General features: G+C 40.5%; 2 protein-coding genes across 3 annotated transcripts in view; one reads left to right on the plus strand and one right to left on the minus strand.

Moving 5' to 3' along the window:
* Window positions 1-2,319: 2,319 nt before the first annotated feature.
* LOC134751164 (gastrula zinc finger protein XlCGF26.1-like) lies at window positions 2,320-5,051 on the plus strand. Its single transcript, XM_063686537.1, has 2 exons — window positions 2,320-2,507; window positions 4,670-5,051. Exons 1-2 carry the CDS (start codon window positions 2,357-2,359, stop codon window positions 5,047-5,049), a joined length of 531 nt encoding a protein of 176 aa, XP_063542607.1. The 5' UTR covers window positions 2,320-2,356; the 3' UTR covers window positions 5,050-5,051.
* A 15,591-nt stretch (window positions 5,052-20,642) lies between these two features.
* Window positions 20,643-25,787, minus strand: part of LOC134751163 (KH domain-containing, RNA-binding, signal transduction-associated protein 3-like) — a 232,377-nt gene continuing 227,232 nt past the window's right edge. The window contains exons 8-11 of one of the 2 annotated variants that reach the window (XM_063686535.1): window positions 25,501-25,570; window positions 24,980-25,075; window positions 21,689-22,148; window positions 20,643-20,794 (exon numbers count right to left, since the gene is read on the minus strand). In XM_063686535.1, the coding sequence (XP_063542605.1) occupies window positions 21,988-22,148; window positions 24,980-25,075; window positions 25,501-25,570 (327 nt within the window). In that variant the 3' untranslated portion in view covers window positions 20,643-20,794; window positions 21,689-21,987. The remainder of the gene's footprint in view (window positions 20,795-21,688; window positions 22,149-24,979; window positions 25,076-25,500; window positions 25,571-25,787) is intronic. The other variant, XM_063686536.1, reaches the window with a different exon arrangement.

The raw sequence follows: 25,787 nt of genomic DNA on the forward strand, positions 1-25,787 counted from the left end.
TCTACATTCGAATCTGAATCGCTTGCAATGGAACACGAGAAAAGAGGACATGGTGTAACAAATTGTATGAGTGCTAAACGTGAGTATACAACAAATTGTAAGGAAAGTTTACAGACTCATTTAAAGAGACACTCGTTTAAAATTGATTTACAGAAATAAATGATTCACACTGGAGAAAAGGCTCACTAATGTAGTTATTGCGACTACAAGGTGCAGTGCTAGTTCTATGTTACAAATACTCGATATGAAACATAATGCTAAATATGACGACCGGTAACCCTGCCTGTGAAGCCGATGGTCCCGGGTTCGAGTCTCGGTAAGGGCATTTATTTGTGTGATGAACACAAATATTTGTTCCCGAGTCATGGACGTTTTCTATGTATATATGTATTTATCTATATAAGTATGTATATTGTCGCCATAGTACAAGCTTTGTTTAGTTTGGGGCTAGGTTGATCTGTGTAAGATGTCCCCTAATATTTATTTATTTATATATAAGAAGTATATCTACTGATTACATATGAAGCCAGAAAATTCCCTTTCGCAACCACCTAATGACACATACTGGGCAGAAGCCATTTTCATGTAACGATTGCGACTGCAGGTGCAGGCTGAACCAGCATATACTTCAGTTTGGCCATAATTGATATTTTCCCTTATTATTACCCAAAACCGACCGCTTTTATGGAACTGCCGTTGCCGGATTTTTTTACACAGTGTTAAAAAAGAAGGGAAGAAATATGTAATACATTTTGTGAGACTTTTGAGGACGAAACAAATAAAAAGAACCCATCGTGTGCTACTATTGAGGAGTCTCTGCTCAAACAGGCAATTGGCCAGTGCGCCTGTATCAATACAAACGCGCGTTGTAAGCGCGTTAGCGACGCGTCTGTATAGCTACAAACGCGCGTTACTGGCTCGTCTGCATCTCTACAAACGCGCCTTGCTGGCTCGTCTGCATCGCTACAAACCCGCGTTGCAAGCGCGTCTGCATCGATGTAGTTGTAGGTGTGCAAAGGTCTACAAAGCTGCGTCTGACTTGCGTGCGAATCGCGTGTGTATCGATACAAACGCGCGTCGAGGGCGCGTTAAAAAGTCGCGGTGAGCAAGGGCATTAAGGCGAAGATTACCAAGCATATTAGAGAAAATAAATATTTGACGACATAAATTGACCTAGCTCCAAACTAAGCAAAGCTTTTACTATGGATACTAAACAAAACAATGTTATACATAGTACATACTTGGTATGCTTTAGCGTCGATCACTGCATTCCTCTATTTAACTTAAACATGTCAACATTAAGTTCATGTTTTAATCAGCCAGCATTTTATATAATAGTGACATATCATATCTTCTACATATAAATATAGTAGAAGCTGTATAACAATCTTCTAGATGGCCAGTTATTTTGTATTGTTACCCGATAGCGTGAAGGAGGATAATGTGTTTATCACTTTTCTACGAGTATACTTATAGAGACCATATGTGTGGGTCGATTTTGTTTTAGTAGGGTAAGTAAGCGCCTTGAGTATAAGAACAGTGTAAGAACAGTATAAAATGTGAAAATAAAATGAATTACTTCAAGATAACAAGAGTACAAAAAAAAATCCTTTGGCGTAACAAATTGATCTCAGTCCCTACTAAGCTATTACTGTGCGGAACATGGGGTTTGATATAATGTTGGTTGCCCTAGATGACATGCTCCGGTTAAACGTGTCAACCGGAGACGGGGCGAGCAACGAGGATGTTCCACTGTCAGGTGAGTACCTGCTTCATGTACTAGCTATAGTAATTGGGTCAAGTTGAAATCGAACTTCAGTTTTTTCTGATATTGTTTATTAAGGCTCCGCCTGTAGCGGTCGCGTATGTGCAAGAGTTATAACAGGGGTTCCCAATCTTATTCAGCTAGGCAATTCCCAATAGATAGGTAATATGGTGAGGAGGATTGCCTCACGGAGCCCTGTTATTGTCTGCAGCGCCCCCAGGGCGCCTAGTACTTTGTGTCAGCATTGTCACCAATTTAGTACCTATAGGATTACTAGCCCGCGACTTCGTCTGCATGGAGTTAGTAATTTGGGTGGCTTATTTTTTATTCAATCTGCTTTTTATCGATTTCCCATACAAACTTCCACCCCACTTTTCACCCCCTTAATGGATGATTTCTGGGATAAAAACTTCCGTATGACCTACCCCGGAACTCAAACTATCTCTATACCAAATTTTAACTAAATCGGTTCAGCGGTTTAAACGTGAAGAGGTAACAGACAGACACACTTTCACATTTATAGTATTAGTATGGATTTTGTTTCTTAATGTTCAGGCAGAGGCGGTGTGTCTGAAGACAGAGCCCGGAGATATGTGTGTGAAGGAGAAGCGGGAGTGTGAGGATAGTGCCTGGCAAGGAGTGAGCGCAGCAGCCGCAGAGGCTGGACTGTATATTGATCATGAGGTCAAGGACGAGCTCGTGCTGGGCCCCGAGGAGTGGCTCCGCCCACAAGTGTTTCAAGGTCTGTTTATGAGAAAATCTGCTCTTGAATATCAAACCCTATTAGCTTGCTTACCTTACACTGTAGCTACTTTGCATCAAGAAATTTTATACATTGGATTACTATGTAATATATTTATTTTATTTATTTTTTTAAACTTTATTGCACATAAAATTATAAGTACAAATGGCGGACTTAATGCCATAAGGCATTCTCTACTAGTCAACCACTGGGCTAAAAAGAGATGGTTGTTAGGTGCAGGATTAATACTCGAAAAATTAAAACGATAATCGCTACCTACTATTTACAAAATATAATAATATAATATAGGACATAATCATTGTCAAACATCCTTGGCTGTGACATTGCTTGTTTTTTCAATGTCAAATGATGAAATTATTAACACAAACAAAACAAACAAATTATTTAGGCCATTAAAATATGTAGTTTTATTGTGATTTTCCTTCACAAATGTATTAAAACCGTCGTTCATAGTACATGCGAAAGTGTTATTATTTAGTTATTTACTCATTCCTTATCTTTTAATCGCCTATGGCACATAAAAACATCTTGGGACTATTAATTAAATACATACCACAGGTTTTGATCTACGCTATGACTTACAGTTTGACAGCAGTTTGTTTATTTATCACATCGTGACGTCATCAATATCACGTGACAGCTTGGAGCGTTTAGGCGCGAAATTATCCATTATTCATATAATAGCAATTTGATAGGTTGTTTTATAATTATATAAGTCGTGCATGTCAATTTGTTTTATATAAGAAAATAATAATAATAATAATAAATTCATACTAATTCAGTATATTATGTCATGTTCGCTAAATATTGATCCTCAAAAAATTCATATTTTAATCAATTAAAACACTAAACTAATTAAACTTGATTAAAAAGAATGTGTTACACTATCTGTTAACTCTGCCATTTCATGTGATGTTGAATAAAAGTGTTCTGTCTATGTCTTATTTAAACTTAATGAATAAAACGGGCGAGACGCCTCCCGAGTGCGCCGCGCTACGCGCTAGCGCCGACACGACGGGGGAGAAGGGGGAGAAGTGCACACTAGTCACTAATCCCTTCTGATAGAGTACACGCGGCGGCATGTCGGCGTGCGCTGCGCGGAGTAAACCTTCCTCGGTTATCTGCGCTGCGCTCCACCGATTTGCGCAGCCCTTAATAGCGACAAATCACTCTTGTCCAGTACAAGGTTCTGACCTTCTGACTAATGTCCTCACTGTGAAATGATGCGAAAGGATCTATTAATCGCTGACCTAATTCCCCCACAAACTTCTTAACCTCCGCACCCCAAGGTCCTGCAGTCTCCACCGCGACTGATATGAAATCGTACAGTCGAACCGGCGGCACTGACGGTGTAACTTATTGTCAGATGGGTCGGGGCAAAGGTAAGGTAAGGTAAGAGGCACCGACCCTCCTGTCAAGGAACCGTGTAAGACAATATGGCCTTTTGACATGTGAACGGCATATACCCGGAAGCCGGAGGCTCCAGGACACAGGGAACGTTGGCTGAGACCAAAGCCCTGCGAACTACCTCATTTATCGCGTGCTGACGCGAAAAACGTCCAGCTCAATTAGTTTGGAAATTAATTGTGTTCCAAATGTTATAATGGTTATATACTATGTCATAATAATAATCTACTTAACAAAAAAAAAAAATAGAAGCAAAACATTATCATAAATAAAATTTGACGAAGGTTGGTTGTCAAAATAAAATCATTGGCGAAAAGTTGATTGACAAATTAAATTCGTACAATAAATTTAATGTTCGGGAAAAAGGCAAAACACCAGTATTTTAATTTCGTTTTTTTTTAGTCTTGAATTTTGAAATTTTTTCACCAAGTGAATACATAGTTTATTTTCGTTAGAGTGTATTATTTATCGTTTTATTTATTTTTAAGTTACCTATTCTGCTTTTTTTTTTGTTAAATGCCTGCACCTATTACTGTTTCTGTTTAGCCTGATGGTTGACTGGTAGAGAATGCCTTTAGGCATTAAGTCCGCCATTTGTATTTTATTTGTTATATTGTGCAATAAAGTTTAAAATAAAAAAATAAATGTAAGAAAATAAACTTTTTTTTTAATTGATCGATTGAGCTGTGCTTGAATATTCGCCAAGACACATAAATTGTTATTTTGTGTTTCAGTGCGTTCGGACAGCAGCGCCGCCCGCGCCAGGGAACCGTGCGCGATGGTTTGTTCCGTGGTGCTCGTGCGCCTCCGCGACGACGCGACTGTTCACACAGGACACAAACCATATACCTGCGAACACTGTGGAAAACGTTTCAGAATCAAGTCTATCTTAAGGAAACATATTCAACTCACTCGCTTAGCAATCGGGCCAAAACAATTTCCTGATTTTTGTGATTCTACATTCGAATCTGAATCGCTTGCAATGGAACACGAGAAAAGAGGACATGGTGTAACAAATTGTATGAGTGCTAAACGTGAGTATACAACAAATTGTAAGGAAAGTTTACAGACTCATTTAAAGAGACACTCGTTTAAAATTGATTTACAGAAATAAATGATTCACACTGGAGAAAAGGCTCACTAATGTAGTTATTGCGACTACAAGGTGCAGTGCTAGTTCTATGTTACAAATACTCGATATGAAACATAATGCTAAATATGACGACCGGTAACCCTGCCTGTGAAGCCGATGGTCCCGGGTTCGAGTCTCGGTAAGGGCATTTATTTGTGTGATGAACACAAATATTTGTTCCCGAGTCATGGACGTTTTCTATGTATATATGTATTTATCTATATAAGTATGTATATTGTCGCCATAGTACAAGCTTTGTTTAGTTTGGGGCTAGGTTGATCTGTGTAAGATGTCCCCTAATATTTATTTATTTATATATAAGAAGTATATCTACTGATTACATATGAAGCCAGAAAATTCCCTTTCGCAACCACCTAATGACACATACTGGGCAGAAGCCATTTTCATGTAGCGATTGCGACTGCAGGTGCAGGCTGAACCAGCATATACTTCAGTTTGGCCATAATTGATATTTTCCCTTATTATTACCCAAAACCGACCGCTTTTATGGAACTGCCGTTGCCGGATTTTTTTACACAGTGTTAAAAAAGAAGGGAAGAAATATGTAATACATTTTGTGAGACTTTTGAGGACGAAACAAATAAAAAGAACCCATCGTGTGCTACTATTGAGGAGTCTCTGCTCAAACAGGCAATTGGCCAGTGCGCCTGTATCAATACAAACGCGCGTTGTAAGCGCGTTAGCGACGCGTCTGTATAGCTACAAACGCGCGTTACTGGCTCGTCTGCATCTCTACAAACGCGCCTTGCTGGCTCGTCTGCATCGCTACTAACCCGCGTTGCAAGCGCGTCTGCATCGATGTAGTTGTAGGTGTGCAAAGGTCTACAAAGCTGCGTCTGACTTGCGTGCGAATCGCGTGTGTATCGATACAAACGCGCGTCGAGGGCGCGTTAAAAAGTCGCGGTGAGCAAGGGCATTAAGGCGAAGATTACCAAGCATATTAGAGAAAATAAATATTTGACGACATAAATTGACCTAGCTCCAAACTAAGCAAAGCTTTTACTATGGATACTAAAGAAAACAATGTTATACATAGTACATACTTGGTATGCTTTAGCGTCGATCACTGCATTCCTCTATTTAACTTAAACATGTCAACATTAAGTTCATGTTTTAATCAGCCAGCATTTTATATAATAGTGACATATCATATCTTCTACATATAAATAAAGTAGAAGCTGTATAACAATCTTCTAGATGGCCGGTTATTTTGTATTGTTACCCGATAGCGTGAAGGAGGGTAATGTGTTTATCACTTTTCTACGAGTATTCTTATAGAGACCATATGTGTGGGTCGATTTTGTTTTAGTAGGGTAAGGTAAGGCGCTTGAGTATGCACTTTTGTCTCAGGCGATGCCGCTTGCCACGATTGTTCCTTAGGTCAAACAAAGCCGATTTGGTCCGGTAGCCACGAGATCGTACCGTGCCTACCCCCCAAAAGGGGAGGGGAAAAGGGTCGGCTCCCCAGGTACAATCTATGCTATATTTCTTCCTGCTCTTAGCAACTAGGGCAAGTTATATATCATTTTCGTATAATTTAGGGACGAGGAATTCATTTTTTAAATAATTGTTATACTTTTTCATACAAAAAATGATTTTTGTGCAAACCGCCACGCACTATATATATTTTTTCTTTTACGAAAAAAATGTATGAATACCTACTTTAAAAGTGATAATGTAGAATAAATGCTACATTGTCAATTTTTTTATTTAGTGTAAATCGCAACACTATGATTGTAACAGCCAAATATGTCACAAAAAATTACATAACATTTTAATTTTTTGCACAAAAATCATTTTTTGTATGAGAGGTATGACAATTATTTCAAAACTGAATTTTACGTCCCTAAATTATACGAAAATTATATATAACTTGCCCTAGTTGCTAAGACCTGGACGAATTAGACCTGGGGAGTCGCCCGCTCCCCCCCCTCTTTGGGGGGGGGGGGGGGTAGGCACCATGAGGATCAGTCGTGCCAAGCGGCATCGCCTGAGACTAAAGTGCATACTGCTCCATACATTTAGTGTCGTTACTTACCCTACTAGTTTACACTTATTTCAATCTTGTGTTGGTTTTACGAGTGTCACTCTTAAGTGATACGGCGCCGATCGGACGGACGAAACGTTGAGATGAATGTGAAATTCATTATACGCTAGAATCGCTAGATAATCCATTTAAATTGTTTTGTTAATTTGTGTTCCAGTGTGTTCGGACGGCATCTCCGCCCGCGCCAGGGAACAGCTCGCGATGGCTTGTTCCGTGGTGCTCGAGCGCCTCCACGACGATGCGACTGTTCACAGTGGAGCTGAACCATACGCCTGCGAACACTGTGGCAAGCGTTTTAGAAACAAGTATATTTTGCGAAAACACATGCAACACACGCATTCATCGACCGGACAAAACCCATTCGCTTGTGATTTTTGTAATTCTACGTTTCAAACCGAATTGCTTGTAATAGAACACGAGAAAAGCGAACATGGTGTTTCAAATTTCATGTGTGCTGAATGTGAGTTTACAACAAGTTCCAAGAAAAGTTTGGAGACTCATTTAAAGAGTCACTCTTTGGAGACTAATTTTAATTGTAGTCACTGTAGTTACACATGTTCGTGTAAAAGTGATTTACACAAACACCAAACAATACACGTTGCTGGAGATCCTATTAAGTGTAGCGACTGTGATTTCAAATCCAATGTTGAATCAAACCTGCGACGTCACCAGAAGACGCACAACCGGAGGCACCAGAGAATACTCACTAGAAAAAAACCTTACACATGTAGTCATTGCGACAAAAAGTGCAGGGATAGTTATCACTTAAGAATACACGAAATGTCACATACTGGGAAGAGGCCGTTTCAGTGTAGCCACTGTGATTACAAATGCAGTCGCAAGTCAGACTTACAACAACACCTGATGACGCATACTGGGGCGAAGCCATTTCAGTGTAGCCACTGTGATTACAAATGCAGGCTGAAGTCACACTCACAACAACACCTGATGACGCATACTGGGGCGAAGCCATTTCAGTGTAGCCACTGTGATTACAAATGCAGTCGCAAGTCAGACTTACAACAACACCTGATGACGCATACTGGGGCGAAGCCATTTCAGTGTAGCCACTGTGATTACAAATGCAGGCTGAAGTCACACTTACAACAACACCTGATGACGCATACTGGGGCGAAGCCATTTCAGTGTAGCCACTGTGATTACAAATGCAGTCGCAAGTCAGACTTACAACAACACCTGATGACGCATACTGGGGCGAAGCCATTTCAGTGTAGCCACTGTGATTACAAAAGCATTCATAAGTCACGCTTAAAACAACACCTGATGAAACATACTGGGGCGAAGCCATTTCAGTGTAGCCACTGTGATTACAAATGCAGGCTGAAGTCACACTTACAACAACACCTGATGACGCATACTGGGGCGAAGCCATTTCAGTGTAGCCACTGTGATTACAAATGCAGTCGCAAGTCAGACTTACAACAACACCTGATGACGCATACTGGGGCGAAGCCATTTCAGTGTAGCCACTGTGATTACAAAAGCATTCATAAGTCACGCTTAAAACAACACCTGATGAAACATACTGGGGTGAAGCCATTTCAGTGTAGCCACTGTGATAACAAATTTAGTCGGAAGTCACACTTAAAACAACACCTGATAATACATACTGGAGCGAAGCCATTTCAGTGTAGCCACTGTGATTACAAATGCAGTATGAAGTCAAACTTACAACAACACTTGAAGATACATACTGGGACGAAGCCATTTAATTGTAGCTACTGTGATTACAAATGCAGTAGCAAATCAAACTTACAACAACACCTGATGATACATACTGGGATGAAGCCATTTCAGTGTAGCCACTGTGATTACAAATGCAGTATGAAGTCAAACTTACAACAACACTTGAAGATACATACTGGGGCGAAGCCATTTCAGTGTAGCCACTGTGATTACAAATGCAGTCAGAAGTCACACTTACAACGACACCTGATAATACATACTGGGGTGAAGCCATTTCAGTGTAGCCACTGTGATTACAAATGCAGTATGAAGTCAAACTTACAACAACACTTGAAGATACATACTGGGGCGAAGCCATTTCAGTGTAGCCACTGTGATTACAAATGCAGGCTGAAGTCACATTTACAACGACACCTGATGATACATACTGGGGCGAAGCCATTTAAATGTAGCATCTGCGACTACAAATGCAGAACGAAATCATGTTTAAAAAGACACCAGACGAAGCACACTGTGGCGAAACCATAACAATGTGGCATGTGCGATTACAAGTGCCGTCAGACTGTAGCAGCGGACTGACAAAGAGTATTTGTATTCCAAAAGCGAGCTGTTCGAGCAATAACTGGTGTATGTAGTCATGGACATATGCAACATGTTCTCCATTGATTTCTATCCTACGTGGTGTGCTGTTGGTAATTAGCTTAGTCTTTGATATATTCATCTTCAGTCCAATCTCGAGGCTTGCGGTGCTTAGGTTTTCAAGCATTTGCTGTAGCTTGGAAGCAGTTGAGGAGAAAACGACAATGTCGTCTGCGAACCGCAGATTGATTTATCTGCGATCTCCGAGTTTAAATCATTAATTTAATAATATGAGATTAATAAACCGGAGTATGATGATTTTTAAATAAAATTAGAAAAATGTAAAGTATTTAAGAAGGATATTAATAAAAAATTAAATACCGGTTATAGTATAATTCTTCTCAAACGATTTTTACGTCTAAGACGCTAATGTTAAATAAAAGCCATTGTTTCTCTTGTTTGAGCGGTCAGCCATTGTGTGTCATTGTCTCTGAGCGCGTGCCATTCTGTCTAACAATGGCACACAATGGCCGGTCGCTCGCATAAAAGAAACAATGGCTTTTGTTTATCATATTAGGGTTTTAGACGTAAAAATCATTTGAGAAGATTCATACTATACGACCTTTATTCTAATAACTTATTCTACTTAAGAGTCCCCGGCAAGCTCGGCCGAGTTGCACCTTCCCATACAAACGTCGTTCCGCTCTTATTTTAAAACTACGTGTTGGATTGTAATGAAACTTTGCACATACAATAACATGAGATATGTCTAGTTCTGAAATTAGTTTATATAGCTCCAGTTTATAAAACAAACGAAATAGAGCATAAACAAGTTTTGTACGAAAAACTAAAATTTGCTGTATTTTTAGGGTTCCGTACCTCAAAAGGAAAAAACGGAACCCTTATAGGATCACTCGTGCGTCTGTCTGTCTGTCTGTCGGTCTGTCCGTCTGTCACAGCCTATTTTCTCCGAAACTACTGGACCAAATAAGTTGAAATTTGGTATACATACGTAAGTTTGTGACCCAAAGACGAACATGTAACGTAAACAAATGAATTTTAAACATGGGGGCCTGGGGGGTAAATGTGAAAATTAAAAAATAAAGTTTTTCAAACTATACTGTCTTACATATCAAATGAAAGAGCTCATTGTGAGAATCTCAAATTTTTTTTTATAATTTTAGGATAAACACTAGAAGTTATTCAAGAAAATAGGCAAAAAATGCCCATTCCCCCCTTTAGCTCCAAAACTACTGGGTCTAAAATTTTGAAAAAAATACACAAAATACATCTTTACCTATAGATTACAGGAAAACCTATTAGAAATGTGCAGTCAAGCGTGAGTCGGGCTAAATTACTTAGTTTTTGATCCGACATTAAAGACATTTCACTCACGTTTCACATAAAAAATACATTGTTTAAATTGTGTAATGTACGGAACCCTTGGAACGCGAGTCCGACTCGCACTTGGCCGGTTTTTTAACTATGATATCTGAAGCTACATAAACTAATTACAGACAAAGATATACCTTATCCTATTGTAAGTACAAAGTTTCAGAGCAATCTAGCTAGTCATTTTAAAATGAGAGCGGAACTACATTTGTATGGAGAACCGAGCTTGCCGGAGACCCTTAACTCGCGACCCGTGTCGGTTCGGAAGCGCCCGCTATCTCATCCGGCGCGCTCGTTCCCCAGGTACGAGGGGGTGGGGGGGGTTGTGGCACAGAGGGGTGGGGGGGCTTATCGGTAATGCCTCTGCACGTCCCTAATACGTAAAGTGGGTTAGTGGAACTGGTTGATGTATTGAAGTGTGCGAGTATTGTTCAGTTTATAGGTTGAATCAAAGAGGATATAATATTATAGAGCGGTACTGTCATAGTAAATTTTGTAACCACAGTAAATTCACTGCCATCTATCGACACACTTTAAAACTAAAAATGAAGATTTATAAAAATACGATAAAATGTATTTAAATATGGATAATATATAGGATTTTTTTTATTTGCATTAATTGTTTTTATGATTTGCGTTACGTTAAAATTGTTGCTAAGGTAAGCTAAGGAAAAAACGTGCCTCGAAAATCAAGAAAATTTGATTTTCGATTAGATGGCGCCACTACCTTTAGCCTACTCTCGTATAGATGGCGTTGACGGTTTCGTTTGTTATTTAACAATTTTAACGCATATCAGTGAAATACCATGGGTCAAAATAATATAAAAATAATTAATGCAAATATTGCAAATAAAAAAAATCATTTATCCATATATAAATACATTATTTAATATTTTTATTTTAAGTTTTAATCGTGTGTCGATAGATGGCAGTGAATTTACTGTGGCTACAAAATATACTATGACAGTACCGCTCTATCCTATTTTATCCTCTTTGACAATAGTGATATAATTCTATAAAAGTGCCCCTGTGGCCTATTTTCTGAATAAATGTTTGATGTTTGATTGAAATAAATAAATCTAAATCTAATCAAGCTTTTCAATCTCTTACCTTCATTAGGCCACTCAGCAAGCTTCGTGATGTCTTAAAAGCTTCCCAGAAAATGTAGGGAAGTGAGTATATGAAGAATAAAACCTCATGTTCTAGTTCATTATATTTATTCTACAGATCAGTGCACACCGTCATACAATTCATACATCTGTCGTTGTGGGAACAGAACCCTCGTCACACATCAGCAGTCAAATTATAAAAGTATCCCGATCGCCGTCCGTTCCCCATGGCGTTTAAACCAGGGCCAGAAGTACTAGTCAGACCAAGAAAAGTTTTTGGTAGCACACGCGGTGCAAGTGTTATTTTAAACGTCAAACTTCTATGTAATTATGACGTATAAATAACATTTGCACTATGGATGGTATAGAAATATGGCAGAATTGTTGCAAAAGTGACCACTTTCAGCTATGGATGGTATAGAAAAGGATGCCAATCTCTTATGGCAGAATTGTTGCAAAAGTGACCACTTTCAGCTATGGATGGTATAGAAAAGGATGTCAATCTCTTATGGCAGAATTGTTGCAAAAGTGACCGCTTTCAGCTTTAAATAATAGTTCCTAATCTCTCCGGTGGCGCTAGTTAGGGTCTGGGACATGAGTATAACATGAACCAACAAATAACCCGACCAAATTACGTAGGTTGTTTTTGGTAGTATTTCGGTGTATGGTGGCGCCGCCTAATTACTGTTTTTTGATGGACACTTTTCATACATAGAGATTTGGCTCCTTTATATAGTCTCCATGCTTTCAGCTTTAAATAATAGTTCCTAATCTCTCCGGTGGCGCTAGGTAGGCTCTGAGACTAAAGAGTATTGTAATATATAGGAGATTCTACGACATGCACCATAGATGTATAATAATGTAGAGATGAAATGGGGGAGGGGCAGCAAATAACCCGACCAAATTACGTAGGTTGTTCCTGGTACGTTGTCAGGAATGTTAAAACGTGTTTTTAGTTTTGTCGCATTGCGTATGTTCTGTCCCTCACGGTCGCACGGGTGCACATCTATATAAATACTAGGTGTGTGGTCTAGGTACTTCAGTGTATGGTGGCGCCGCCTATTTACTGTTTTTTACGGTCACTTTTTGATACATGAAGATTAATTTCCTTACCTCTACCTTCCATAATTTGCACAGTGGGCTATCAAAATCGCTGTCATATTAAAGCCTGACCAGGAATATATGATCACGCGTGTTGCGGAATTTCACTGGAACTAACTTTTCCCCTCACTAGCTCGGAAAGCCGTCTTTTATCCTTTAAAACAAGCGGGGAAAAACGCATTTTATCCACTAGTGGGGAAAGTAATTTGACCTTGGATAGAGCGTGTTTAAGTAGCTTTTGACGGATAACAAAACGTAAAACGCTCATAATAATGGTTCGTTCGATATTAATTATCATTAAATAAATGATTTGAAAATTAAAAAAAAAAACCAAATTTAGCTTTATTTAAGGATTTTAAGTCATAAATCTTAAATTACATAAGAAACATTTGTTTTTTTAAATTATGTTGAATGTAACACATAAGTCTGAACGCATAAGTTGAGTCGATGCAATTTCAAACGCAACGTCAGAAATGTCAACATTGTCAAAAAAAAATTCTCACCGACTCCGACACGTAAAAATATATAACTTACAGTTTTCTGTTATAATATTGTATTACCGTAAAAAAATGTTGTGATTCCAGTGATGAAGATGATCTAACGCCTGTGGATGTTGCACTTTCCTCGCTATAGTGAGGGGAAAAGTTTTGTGTTACACACGGGTGCAAATGTATTTTACTTCTCGTGTGTTAAAACACTCGCTAAGCTCAGGATTCCATTTTAGAACCACTCGCTTCGCTCGTGGTTCAACTATAGAATCCTTTTGCTTGCTCGTGTTTCAATTCCACACTCGCGGGTAAAATACAACTTTGCACCCTTGTATAACAAATAACTATTACTTCTCGTGTGTTGAAACACTCGCGGGTAAAATACAACTTTGCACCCTTGTATAACAAATAACTATTTTCATACTATACTGAACTGTCACCCTATAACAGCGCCCTCTTGACAATGATCATATATTTCTGGTCAGGTAAAGCTTGATCTAACTCTACCGCGAAAGGCTAAAATCGAAATTTCGTTATCTGTTTCTATCGCTCGAATGCAAGGCAGATGAAGAAATTTTGATTTTCGTTTTTCGCCGGCCTCTGGGCTCGGAAACCGTTCTATTTTGTTCCATAAAAACGTAACCGCAAACGGAAACGAAATGAGAGTTTTAAATGATTCACGGTAAGTTTCACTAGACTTATATTGACGGTGTCACCCGTGAACAAGATGCATGTAACTGCGTCGAAATATCGGGAGCTCATAAACAATTCCAAAGGTAATCACGGTCTATATCCCGGTCAATATGTCTAAAGAAAGGAAATGCTTTTCGTTACCGGGTGAATGAAAACGGTTGAAAAATTAAAAAGGTTTCCGATATACTTATGTCAAACGTACCGACGTCGGTAACATGCGATATACAGTTGAAGCTGTTATTTTTCATAATTTTGTTTACAGTACATATGTTACTCCATTACGACACCCTGTGCCATAATAAGCACATTACGTAACTACGTCGAAAATTAAAAGGGCCATATGTACTGTAAATCTCTACTCTTGTCGTTTTAAAACACTCCCTTCGGTCGTGTTTTAAAAGTCGCCACTCGTTGCGTATTTCGCACTTGTATCGTAAATAAGTATTATGCTTGATGCACTAACATCGGCACTGCTTCCAAAACATGTTATATTTTCCAAAACTCAACATCATATAAGTACGTATGTATAATATAAATAGTTGATATATTTGTACAAATGAAGAGAGCATACGCATCATTATTAAATAATTTTATTAATATTCGTGTTCTATCGCGTTATAATTTGTAAAATGTTAAAAATTGGTGTTATAAAGGTACAATTAACTTTCGAAAGTTAAGTAGTAACGGTACAAAAACTTAATAACATATAAGAGCAATTATGTTTAAAATATAATTACAATTTATATGATTCATATAATTTACATTAAAACAATACACGATTTAAATATTTTCATATTATACTCAGGTGATATTAACTTAATTAATAAATTAGTCACGTTAGACCGGGCCGTGACATGACAGGTGATCACGTGATGCTTTCTATAGAAAACGAAGCGCCGGAAGCTCCGTCTCAGACACGGCCCGGTCTAACGTGAGTCATCCTTTACTTGCATAAATATATTAAAAGTGAAAAAAAAATCAATTAAATGGCCCATATCACCTCAATATAATTTACAAGATTTGAAGAGTAAATTATTATTTCTTAATTAAAGAAATCACAGGAAAATACGCACTCAACGTCTGCTTTCCCGCGATTTTAATATTACTTACATTTATTAGATTAAATTAAGTTATTAGTTAAAACATTATTATTATTAAATATACTTATTAATTTAATAGGTTCTCTGCCTTTTCGCCGAAAATTGTATTGCAGAATTTCACTTGGCAATCAACTTTTCGCCAAAGTTTCATTTGGGCGAATTTCATTTCCCAACTTTATATAATCCAACCTAATCTGAACCTAACCCAACCTATTACGTCATTTTCATTTCGCAACTATGGAGTTGGGAAATGAAATGGTTGCGAAATATTTATTTGGTAATGATTGGTTTGTCAAATGAAACTTTGGCGAAAAGTTGGTTGCCAAGTGAAATTCGGCAATACAATTCTCGCCAAAAAGGGAGTACAGCATTTAATATCATATACGATCGTTGTTTGAGTCGTGGGTGCTATAAGTATTTATTTAATAATTATTATGAAGTTTATAATAAAGTGATTTATTAAGAGTAATGTATGGATGCGGAGTTAGGGCCCGGTGGCGGAGACGGACCCGAGAGGCAATTTTGGATTACATGATAGGCAGTTATTCAATGAGGGCTATCGTTTTTTTTGCTCACTTGTTGGCGCCTCTGTTGATGGTGGTCCAAAAGACTAAAGAACAGCTGTCAGTCATTGAAGTGACAAGTGACATTTCGAACTATGGAAAAGACCACCATCTACACTAGCGCCCCTAGCGGCGAATTCATACGCGTTAGCCATCATTGTATTAATGTTTTTCATCATTTTCTTTATGATTTTATATCCCTTTAAAACTGTATCTTATCTGTACCTTTTAACGAGCAATTACACACACACACACATTATACAGGGTGGCTAAAAAATAAGTGCATTCCCGTTGCCAGGGAGGTTTTGGGATTATACTAAGCAACTTTGACTATGGGACCAACGCCGAAATCGCGAAAAAAAATTTGGCTGTATCATACATTTTGGCTGGTCCATTTTCTATAGGAGGGTAAATTTTTTTCCCGATTTCGTGGTTGGTCCCATAGTAAAAGTTGCTATATAATCCCAAAACCTCCCTGGCAACGGGTATGCACTTATTTTTTAGCCACCCTGTATATTTCGGGAATCTCGGAAACGGCGCGATTTCGATGAAATTAGCTGTACGGGGGTTATCGGGGCGCATTTTTGTGTGTTTCTATGTTTTCGGAGCAAAGCTCGGTCTCCCAGATATTTTACCTAAATGTGGTATTTTCTATAAAAAGGGACCTTATTGTCTATGGCGCTTACGCCATTATTAACGATATTCCGATATAAATACAATGCCGCGCGACGCTGTGCGGCGTAAGCGCCATCGACAATAAGGTCCCTTTTCATAGAAAATGCCCCAAAATGTTACGATATTACACGAGCAGGTAATATCATGCACACAATGTTCCTCAATCATGTAAGTTCAACGGTCAACGGAAAATTTGACCAAAATGTCAAATGTGTGTGTGTGTGTGTGTGTGTGTGTGTGTGTGTAACTTGCGCAAACTTAGGTCGCGTCTCCGTCACTGGGATACTAATATTAATAATAAATATAGCTTTTCTGATTCATATCGGGACTGCCGTCCCGTCGCTTACTTAAACCCTTAAACAGTGATACATCATCGAATATTGCTATTGGTGGGTCAAAAATACCACATTGAACAAATACTACCATTCCCTTAAAGCGCTCACCGGGTCACCTTTAAATCTGTTCGTGCGGAATGCAGTAAATAGAGAAGCATGGCGGGAAACTACGAAAAAAGATGTACAACGACCTCAATGACCACGACTGCTCGGACAAGAGTATCCGACTGAGAAGAGACCATTCCCTTAAAAAAATTTGAAGCAAAGAAAGAAAACCGGCGAAGTGCGAGTCGGACTCGCGCACTAAGGGTTCCGTACGATTACGCAAAAAACGGCAAAAAAATCACGTTTGTTGTATGGGAGCCCCACTTAAATATTTATTTCATTCTGTCTTTAGTATTTGTTGTTATAGCGGCAACAGAAATACATCATCTGTGAAAATTTCAACTGTCTATCTATCACGGTTCATGCGATACAGCCTGGTGACAGACAGTCAGACAGAAAGACATACAGACAGACAGACAGCGGAGTCTTAGTAATAGGGTCCCGTTTTTACCCTTTGGGTACGGAACCCTAAAAAAAAGAAAAATTCACCACTTCGGGCAAGATTCGAACTTGCGAGCTTTCGGAACACTGGTCCGATCGCTTTTAACCAACTGAGCTACTGAAATTTACCAAAAGCGTGTGAAATTCTCCATTCCTTTTTTTGTATGTGCCTCCCTAAGGCGTGTAGTACACAAAAAGTTGTCTTTTCTATTCCCGACACTTAAAAATAATGGAGCTTGATTTCTGGTTCGGTCTTTAAATCGTCTATAGCTCCCTCCACACTCGTGCGCGAATCGCGGCGCGAAGCCGCGAACGCGAGTGTGGAGTCTAGTTCGCTAAACAGCGAAATCGCGCCGCGTAGTCTGGAGCGGGCTTAAGACCGGACTTAACTTTGTTATCGGAACAACATTTTGAACGTTTATTTCACCAATGTTCACTTTGTTATTTTGATACAGAGAAGATAAATAAAATTAGAATCTACATCTATACGCAAGTTATATATATTTTTTAATTTCCTTGCTTTTTGCCCACCAATAGCAGTGAACTGTATAAGTGCATACCCACTTTATGAATGTAATTTGTCCATAAAGTACCTTTGCACTTTTGCAGCCGGGTGTACATTATACATCTTATTTACAATCCTACAAGGCAGAGGATATCCCGAAATACACGTGGTCCATAATTACGCCTAATTAGCTTTGGGGTTTCTCTAACTAATTGCAGTGGCGGGGCATCCATATGTCAATACAACGCTCACACAAGATACTTTTACATTGACTTAGATAACAAGCGACACGGCGACTTTCTGCAGCGATTCAGTAACGCGTTTAGGGAACACGCGACTGAATCGCGACATGTGGCCTACTTAAATTAAAGGCGTTACTAATTAAATGTGCTTGTTACGATATAAATGAATTTGAAAACCTAAGTGATAATTTGCAGTATAAGTAGTGGATATTTTTGGCATGCATCTTTTGTTTGTAATTTAATCGAATCGATGACACTGACATTTTGTAATTTAATTATAAATTTATAACATTATTCTATGATTATTAACTTGAACCAATAACTGACATTGAAATTGTATTTAATTATATCTATCGTACATTTAAGTCTAATCTTAAAGCACTTGAAATATGACGTGTAAAAAATTGTATTATTTTTATCTAAATAATGTGAATCTGACTTGTAGCGGCGCGACGAAATCGCGAAGTGAGTCACGACTGGTAATGCTGAATCAGTAGTCGCGCTTTTGCATCGCTTCTTTCGCGTTGCAAATGCGACAAGAGGCCACATGTCGCGATTTCGTCGCGTGCTCCCGAAACGCGTTACTGAATCGCAAAAAGTCGCCGTGTGCGGTGTGCTGCCCTTTGATATCAGGAATAGGAAATTAACTCTAATTTTTTACGTGCCGCCACTGATCTACACAGAAATGACGATAACAAAATTGCACTATTAATTTAAAAATTAAGGCTGAAACAGACACACAAATTCTTGAATGCAGTCTGTTTAAGCCTTAAAGCCTGAAAAGCACAGCCCGATGGATAAATATAAAATTTAAACAATATAGTACAAATCGTGTTAAGTAAGATGCGTTTCAGATATCAAATACAGCGTACAGTTGCGGCCCCTGTATCTGTCAATTTCCTCGACAAATTGAGTAGTTCGCCGCCGTACAACTGTCACGATTCTGTCGCTCATTTCATCAAGGAAATTGACAGAAGTTGACATATGAACGTTACCTTTATTTGTGTCATTTTTAACCAAAAGGGTTATTGTCGCTTGTCAGTAAGGCGCTATTTCCATATAGCTTTAATTAGAAATCAACCTTATCGACAAGCGACAATGTGGTACCTTTGGTTGAAAACGTCACATTTGTCGAAATGTGCTTTTCAAAGATGAACTGCTGTGTTTAGAGTGTCAGCCTTAGCAGAGTTTAAGACTGCTTGAGAAGGCTTGCTTTAGCCTTTAAGGCTCAGATCTTCAACGCTCGACTAAGGCTTAACTCACTAGCTGCAACCGTCCAAGCCGTTGTGACATTTTGCGAAGTTTTCATTATTAATTACAATCTTACTGTTTTCTTTCACATGTCGAAAGAAAAATTGTATCGTATTGTACATTACGGAGCCTTAATATACTGATTAAAACATAAAATTATATTTTAAAACTATTTATTTGACGATGAACGTCTTACGTAGGCGAACACTCGCGAACGCGAAGCGAAGCGGCGCGGCGGGCCCACGGCGTTCGCGTCCGCAACGATATCGCCCACGTAGGACACTTCTATAGGTATCAAAGGATTGATTCAACCCGCGCCGCATCGCGTTCGCGTGTTATTCGCCTACGTAGTACGCTGCGTTACATGGTTGATATGAAAAACTGCAAGGTATAGGTAGGTGGTAGGTAGGTGCATTTTTAATAGCGGTGCCGTAAGCGCCTGTTCAATGTTGAAGGCAAATAATCATAATCTCACAGTATCGAAGACTAACTTCAGGAGTCTGAACAAAAATAATTGTGTAAGTATTTCGAACCATCATATGGGACGTTTTCAACCAAAAGGTACCACATTGTCGCTTGTCGATAAGGTTGATTTCTAGTTGAAGCTATATGGAAATAGCGCCTTACTGTCAAGCGACAATAAGTACCCTTTTGGTTGAATATGGCACATATAATTAGCCCAGCATTCGACAAACATGAACCGGCAACAGTCGCCATCAGATCAGATATATCGGAGTGGCCACGGTGCTCACAAATATCTGATCAGGCCGCTATTGTCAAAGCGACGAGTGCGTTGTCAGATATTTCTGAGCACCTCGGGCGCTCCGATCTAATTTCCTGTTTTTTTCTTTTTGACAATATTTTAGGATGTTAAAGCGTGTAAGTTTAATCTTTTGACAAATATAGAAACATGACTAACATGAGATATTAAAGAAAACAACGTTGTTTCCGTACTTTAGTCTATGGGTGATTTCAGTGTCACGCGGACCGTCCGTGCGGATCGCTCCGCACCGCCAAATTGTATGAGAAAGCTGAAGAAGAAACCACTCTAAAACGCTCCCTGTACTTAATACATATTGGTCCGGTGCGGAGCAATCCGCGCGCACGGTCCGCGTGACACTAAAATCAGCCTATGGGTGTACTTTGAGTTATTTTTTTTATTTTTTTTTTGGTACATGGAAAACCAACAGCGCTATACATATCAAATACAGTTATTAAAATTGAAATGAGCTTGAAGTCACACCGGCTGGTGCAGGCAGCATTACTCGAGGCCTAGTTGCGCTCGCGCGAGCACTACTTACGCCAGATTGACGCGCGGCGCGCCGGCCGCCGCCGCGAACTCCTCACGCAATAGTGGCAGCAGGGCGCCGTGTCTGCAAACAACATTCCTAATTAGAGCGCCACTCAGGGGCGTAGCTAGAGGTTATGGCGCCCGGGGCAGCCACCAAGTCCCCTGACGACTGACAAAAGTTTCCCTGCTGCTGCTGCCCCCCCTTGGATGGCGCCCGGGGCACTTGCCCCCTCTGCCCCCCCTAGTTACGCCACTGGCGCCACTCTAGCGTCTGCCGAGCGTCGTATTTATATATTATTTATTTTAAACTTTATTGCACGAGAACAAGTAAAAAGTACAAAAGGCGGACTTAATGCCTTGAGGCATTCTCTACCAGTCAACCACCCAAACAGAACTTAGGTAAGGTGGGTGCAGTGCGATGCGAATTTTTTTTTTTCTAAATATAAATTCCAATACTAACGCCAATATACAAACTAGTAATATTTATATACTATAATACCTTTATAAACTATATAAATAAACAATATAAATACATACATACATTCTACGTCTATTCAACTCTATGTCTGCTACTCGACGCAACGTTGGCGCACTGCGTAGCGACGCCATTTTCCATAGTTGACTAGACGCGACGCGACGCTCGGGAGACGCTAGTGTGCGGTGGCTTCTAATACCATACCCTCGATCTCCGGACGTCCGGGTCGTTATCTATTAGACCAGGTAGACCAGGTATTAGATCCGTCTAATACCTGGTCTAATAGATCTCATTGGCAATTCAGCGCGCCACTTGAGCCAGGCACGATTCCTAACGGTTATTTTATTTTATACCCCGTAGGATCGTCTTCTCTCATTGTCGGTTGGATGTGTCATGCGCGTGCATGGGACCGCGAATTACATGTTTTTAAATTTTAATTTGTTGTAAGTTTAAACCAAAATATTATTCTATCTTTGTTGGCGACATGTTAGCTCTACTTACTCATGTCGCCAAGCGGGCGGGCGGCGGTGCGCGGCGGCGCGAGCGCGCGCCAGCAGCGTGATGACGGCGCGCTTCGTCGGCGACATGTTAGCTCTACTTACTCATGTCGCCAAGCGGGCGGGCGGCGGTGCGCGGCGGCGCGAGCGCGCGCCAGCAGCGTGATGACGGCGCGCTTCGTCGGCGACATGTTAGCTCTACTTACTCATGTCGCCAAGCGGGCGGGCGGCGGTGCGCGGCGGCGCGAGCGCGCGCCAGCAGCGTGATGACGGCGCGCTTCGTCGGCGACATGTTAGCTCTACTTACTCATGTCGCCAAGCGGGCGGGCGGCGGTGCGCGGCGGCGCGAGCGCGCGCCAGCAGCGTGATGACGGCGCGCTTCGTCGGCGACATGTTAGCGCGCGCGGCGCCCAGCAGCGGCCGCTTGCGCCCCACCACCGCACCCGTCGCAGCCCCACCCGCACCTGAAACACGTAACGCAATCAATACTTATACGTGTTGCCTTTATGTCATACTTTGGAAAAAAGAGCCCTTGAAGCCTATTGCAGAACTAGTTTTTGCTTAAACTTGTATCATGGCGACCCCGCCAACGATTAGAATTTGGTTAGGTTCATAATCTATCCTCCTAAGTCCCAGCAAACGTCATAGTCCTAGAGGTCTCTTGTTCATTTTTTGCACATAATAAATATTTGCTGTCAGTCCTGAACAGACTTTTTACAACTCAATGGACTGTCAGAATTTTCCGCGCGAGCATTCAAATTTGAAAGCGGGGGGCATCTAAACATTTTGTACCGAAATATGTACTATCGGTGTTTATTACTATAGTACTTAATACTGGGACTGAAGGGTGACTTTTATTATGTACAAAATTTGGTACCGCAGGACTTAGGCTATATGCGAGCCATAGGCTGCGCCGCTCACCCGCTGCGTGCAACCGCTCCAGATAGCGAATGCGCTTAGTCATAGCTATCGTAACAAACCGCAACGAAAAGTTAATTCAGTAAATACAAGTAATTGGCGGTAAAATCTCGCCACAGTTCTCTCACAAGAATTCTAAATTGAATTTCTTCGATAAACTTATTCTGCGTCGGGTTAAAGTGAAGCAATATATTTTCATCAAAGTCCATTTTAGTTGCTGTGGACAGAATTCTTTGTGTGGAAAGTGTGATACAGAAATATTGAGTCTCGAGTTCGGAGAAAACTTGGCGATAAGCTGCACATAAACCGAGCTGTGGAGTATTGGTAGCTTTGCGAAGTCTTTTGTGTTTTAAGATTTAGTTATTTTAACAGGTGAATTTGTAAGAACATTGTCTGAAATACCTAAAGCAAAGAATGTAACATCACAATCGATATTGGAAAGTGTAACAAAAGGAATGCATTGTAGCGAAGAAAACGTCAGATTATACAGATAACCGAATAACTGAGACTGAGTATTTTGTGTGACGCGCCAGCTACATGCTAGGCTATTTCGTGGCAATTTCTTCTTTGTAAGTTTTTAGGGTTTCGCGCTGGTAAAAAATGCGACGTACCGACCTTGTGGCGCGGGGGCGCGGCGCGCTCAACACGCCTCCCAGCAGTGGAGACACTAAGGCTTAGGAGTTCGCCTCCGTTACTTATAATTACAGTATATTGCTAGTGTGAATATAAGCTAGTAGTGTCAAGAGGCAAAGGAACGTGCATATTATACTAGAACGTCATAGGTAGCACAGGTAGGTTGGTATAAAATGCGACGTACCGACCTTGTAGCGCGGGGGCGCGGCGCGCTCAACACGCCTCCCAGCAGTGGAGACACTAAGGCTTAGGAGTTCGCCTCCGTTACTTATAATTACAGTATATTGCTAGTGTGAATATAAGCTAGTAGTGTCAAGAGGCAAAGGAACGTGCATATTATACTAGAACGTCATAGGTAGCACAGGTAGGTTGGTATAAAATGCGACGTACCGACCTTGTAGCGCGGGGGCGCGGCGCGCTCAACACGCCTCCCAGCAGTGGAGACACTAAGGCTTAGGAGTTCGCCTCCGTTACTTATAATTACAGTATATTGCTAGTGTGAATATAAGCTAGTAGTGTCAAGAGGCAAAGGAACGTGCATATTATACTAGAACGTCATAGGTAGCACAGGTAGGTTGGTATAAAATGCGACGTACCGACCTTGTGGCGCGGTGGCGCTAGCGGCGCGCTCAGCACGCCTCGCAGGGAGACCTCAAGCTTAGGAGTTCGCCTCCGTTACTTATAATTACAGTATAATACTTGTGTCAATATAAGTAGTGCCAAGAGGCAAAGGAACGTGCATATTATACGAGAATAGGTAGCACAGGTAGGTTGGTATAAAATGCGACGTACCGACCTTATGGCGCGGGGGCGCGGCGCGCTCAACACGCCTCCCAGCAGTGGAGACACTAAGGCTTAGGAGTTCGCCTCCGTTACTTATAATTACAGTATATTACTTGTGTGAATTATAAGAAATGTGTAGAGAGTAGTGTCAAGAGAAGGAACGTGCATATTATACTAGAAGGACATAGGTAGCACAGGTAGGTTGGTATTAAATGCGACGTACCGATCTTGTGGCGCGGGGCGCGGCGCGCTCAACACGCCTCGCAGCAGTGGAGTAGGATTTCGCCTCCGTTACTTATAATTACAGTATAATACTTGTGTCAATATAAGTAGTGCCAAGAGGCAAAGGAACGTGCATATTATACGAGAATAGGTAGCACAGGTAGGTTGGTATAAAATGCGACGTGCCGACCTTATGGCGCGGCGCGCTCAACACGCCTCGCAGCAGTGGAGTAGGATTTCGCCTCCGTTACTTATAATTACAGTATATTACGTTTTTTTTAATTTGTTTAGGAAACAAACAGTCACATACAGATAAGTTTAAACTTGCAGATATACAATAAGACCTATAGTTCCATTAATTATAACATACTGATATTGATAACAAGTAGAAACAGGGCTTGTTCGGCACTGCCTATAAATAGGAAGATAGATACTTGTGTGAATTATAAGAAACGAGTGTAGTGTCAAGAGGCAAAGGAACGTGCATATTATACTAGAACGTCATAGGTAGCACAGGTAGGTTGGTATAAAATGCGACGTACCGACCTTATGGCGCGGCGCGCTCAACACGCCTCGCAGCAGTGGAGTAGGATTTCGCCTCCGTTACTTATAATTACAGTATATTACTTGTGTGAATTATAAGAAATGAGTGTAGTGTCAAGAGGCAAAGGAACGTGCATATTATACTAGAACGTCATAGGTAGCACAGGTAGGTTGGTATAAAATGCGACGTACCGACCTTGTGGCGCGGGCGGTGCGGGGGGCGCGGGCGGCGCGCGCAGCACGCCTCGCAGAACTGGTGACCCCAGGCCCAAGAGTTCCCCGCCGTTAGTACCTGAACATGCCAGTTAGTCATTGCGAAATATCCACCTCATATTTTGTATAGGAGTCGAATTGTTTATTTCACGAGCAGCTTCAACGGGAGCACGCGTTGGCGGACCGACGCCAATATAAAATAGGTGTGACCCGTCTTCATATATTTATTAGGTTAGTCATTTAAGAGAGTTAGACATATTAGGGAGTCTACGTAAAATACACACACACACATACTTTGAGTTGGTTATAAAACAAACACTGTCATTTATGCAACACAATACTTCAGTGATTTATAATATGCGACGTGCACACACACACAATCACAATCACAAACACAGCAACTGCAAAGACAGCGGCATCTAATGACAAGAAGAGTAACTAAAAAGCCGCCATCTAGAGGACAGAGGGTGAACAATTTTGACAGTTAGGCTAGCCTAGCCTTACCTAGTATGGAGTTGTGCAGTATATGTGGCGGCAGTACGCCGCCCATCAGAACTCCATGGCTCGCTGCTAGCTGCAAACAAACCACCATATTATTTTACTTATTTTAATGCAAAAAATATTTTGTAGGGTTCCGTACCGAAAGGGTAAAAACGGGACCCTATTACTAAGACTCCGCTGTCCGTCTGTCCGTCTGTCTGTTACCAGGCTGTAACTCATGATCCGTGATAGCTAGACAATTGAAATTTTCACAGATGATGTATTTCTGTTGCCGCTATAACAACAAATAC

Source organism: Cydia strobilella, chromosome 21 (genome assembly GCF_947568885.1).
Source record: "Cydia strobilella chromosome 21, ilCydStro3.1, whole genome shotgun sequence".
Taxonomy (NCBI): domain Eukaryota; kingdom Metazoa; phylum Arthropoda; class Insecta; order Lepidoptera; family Tortricidae; genus Cydia; species Cydia strobilella.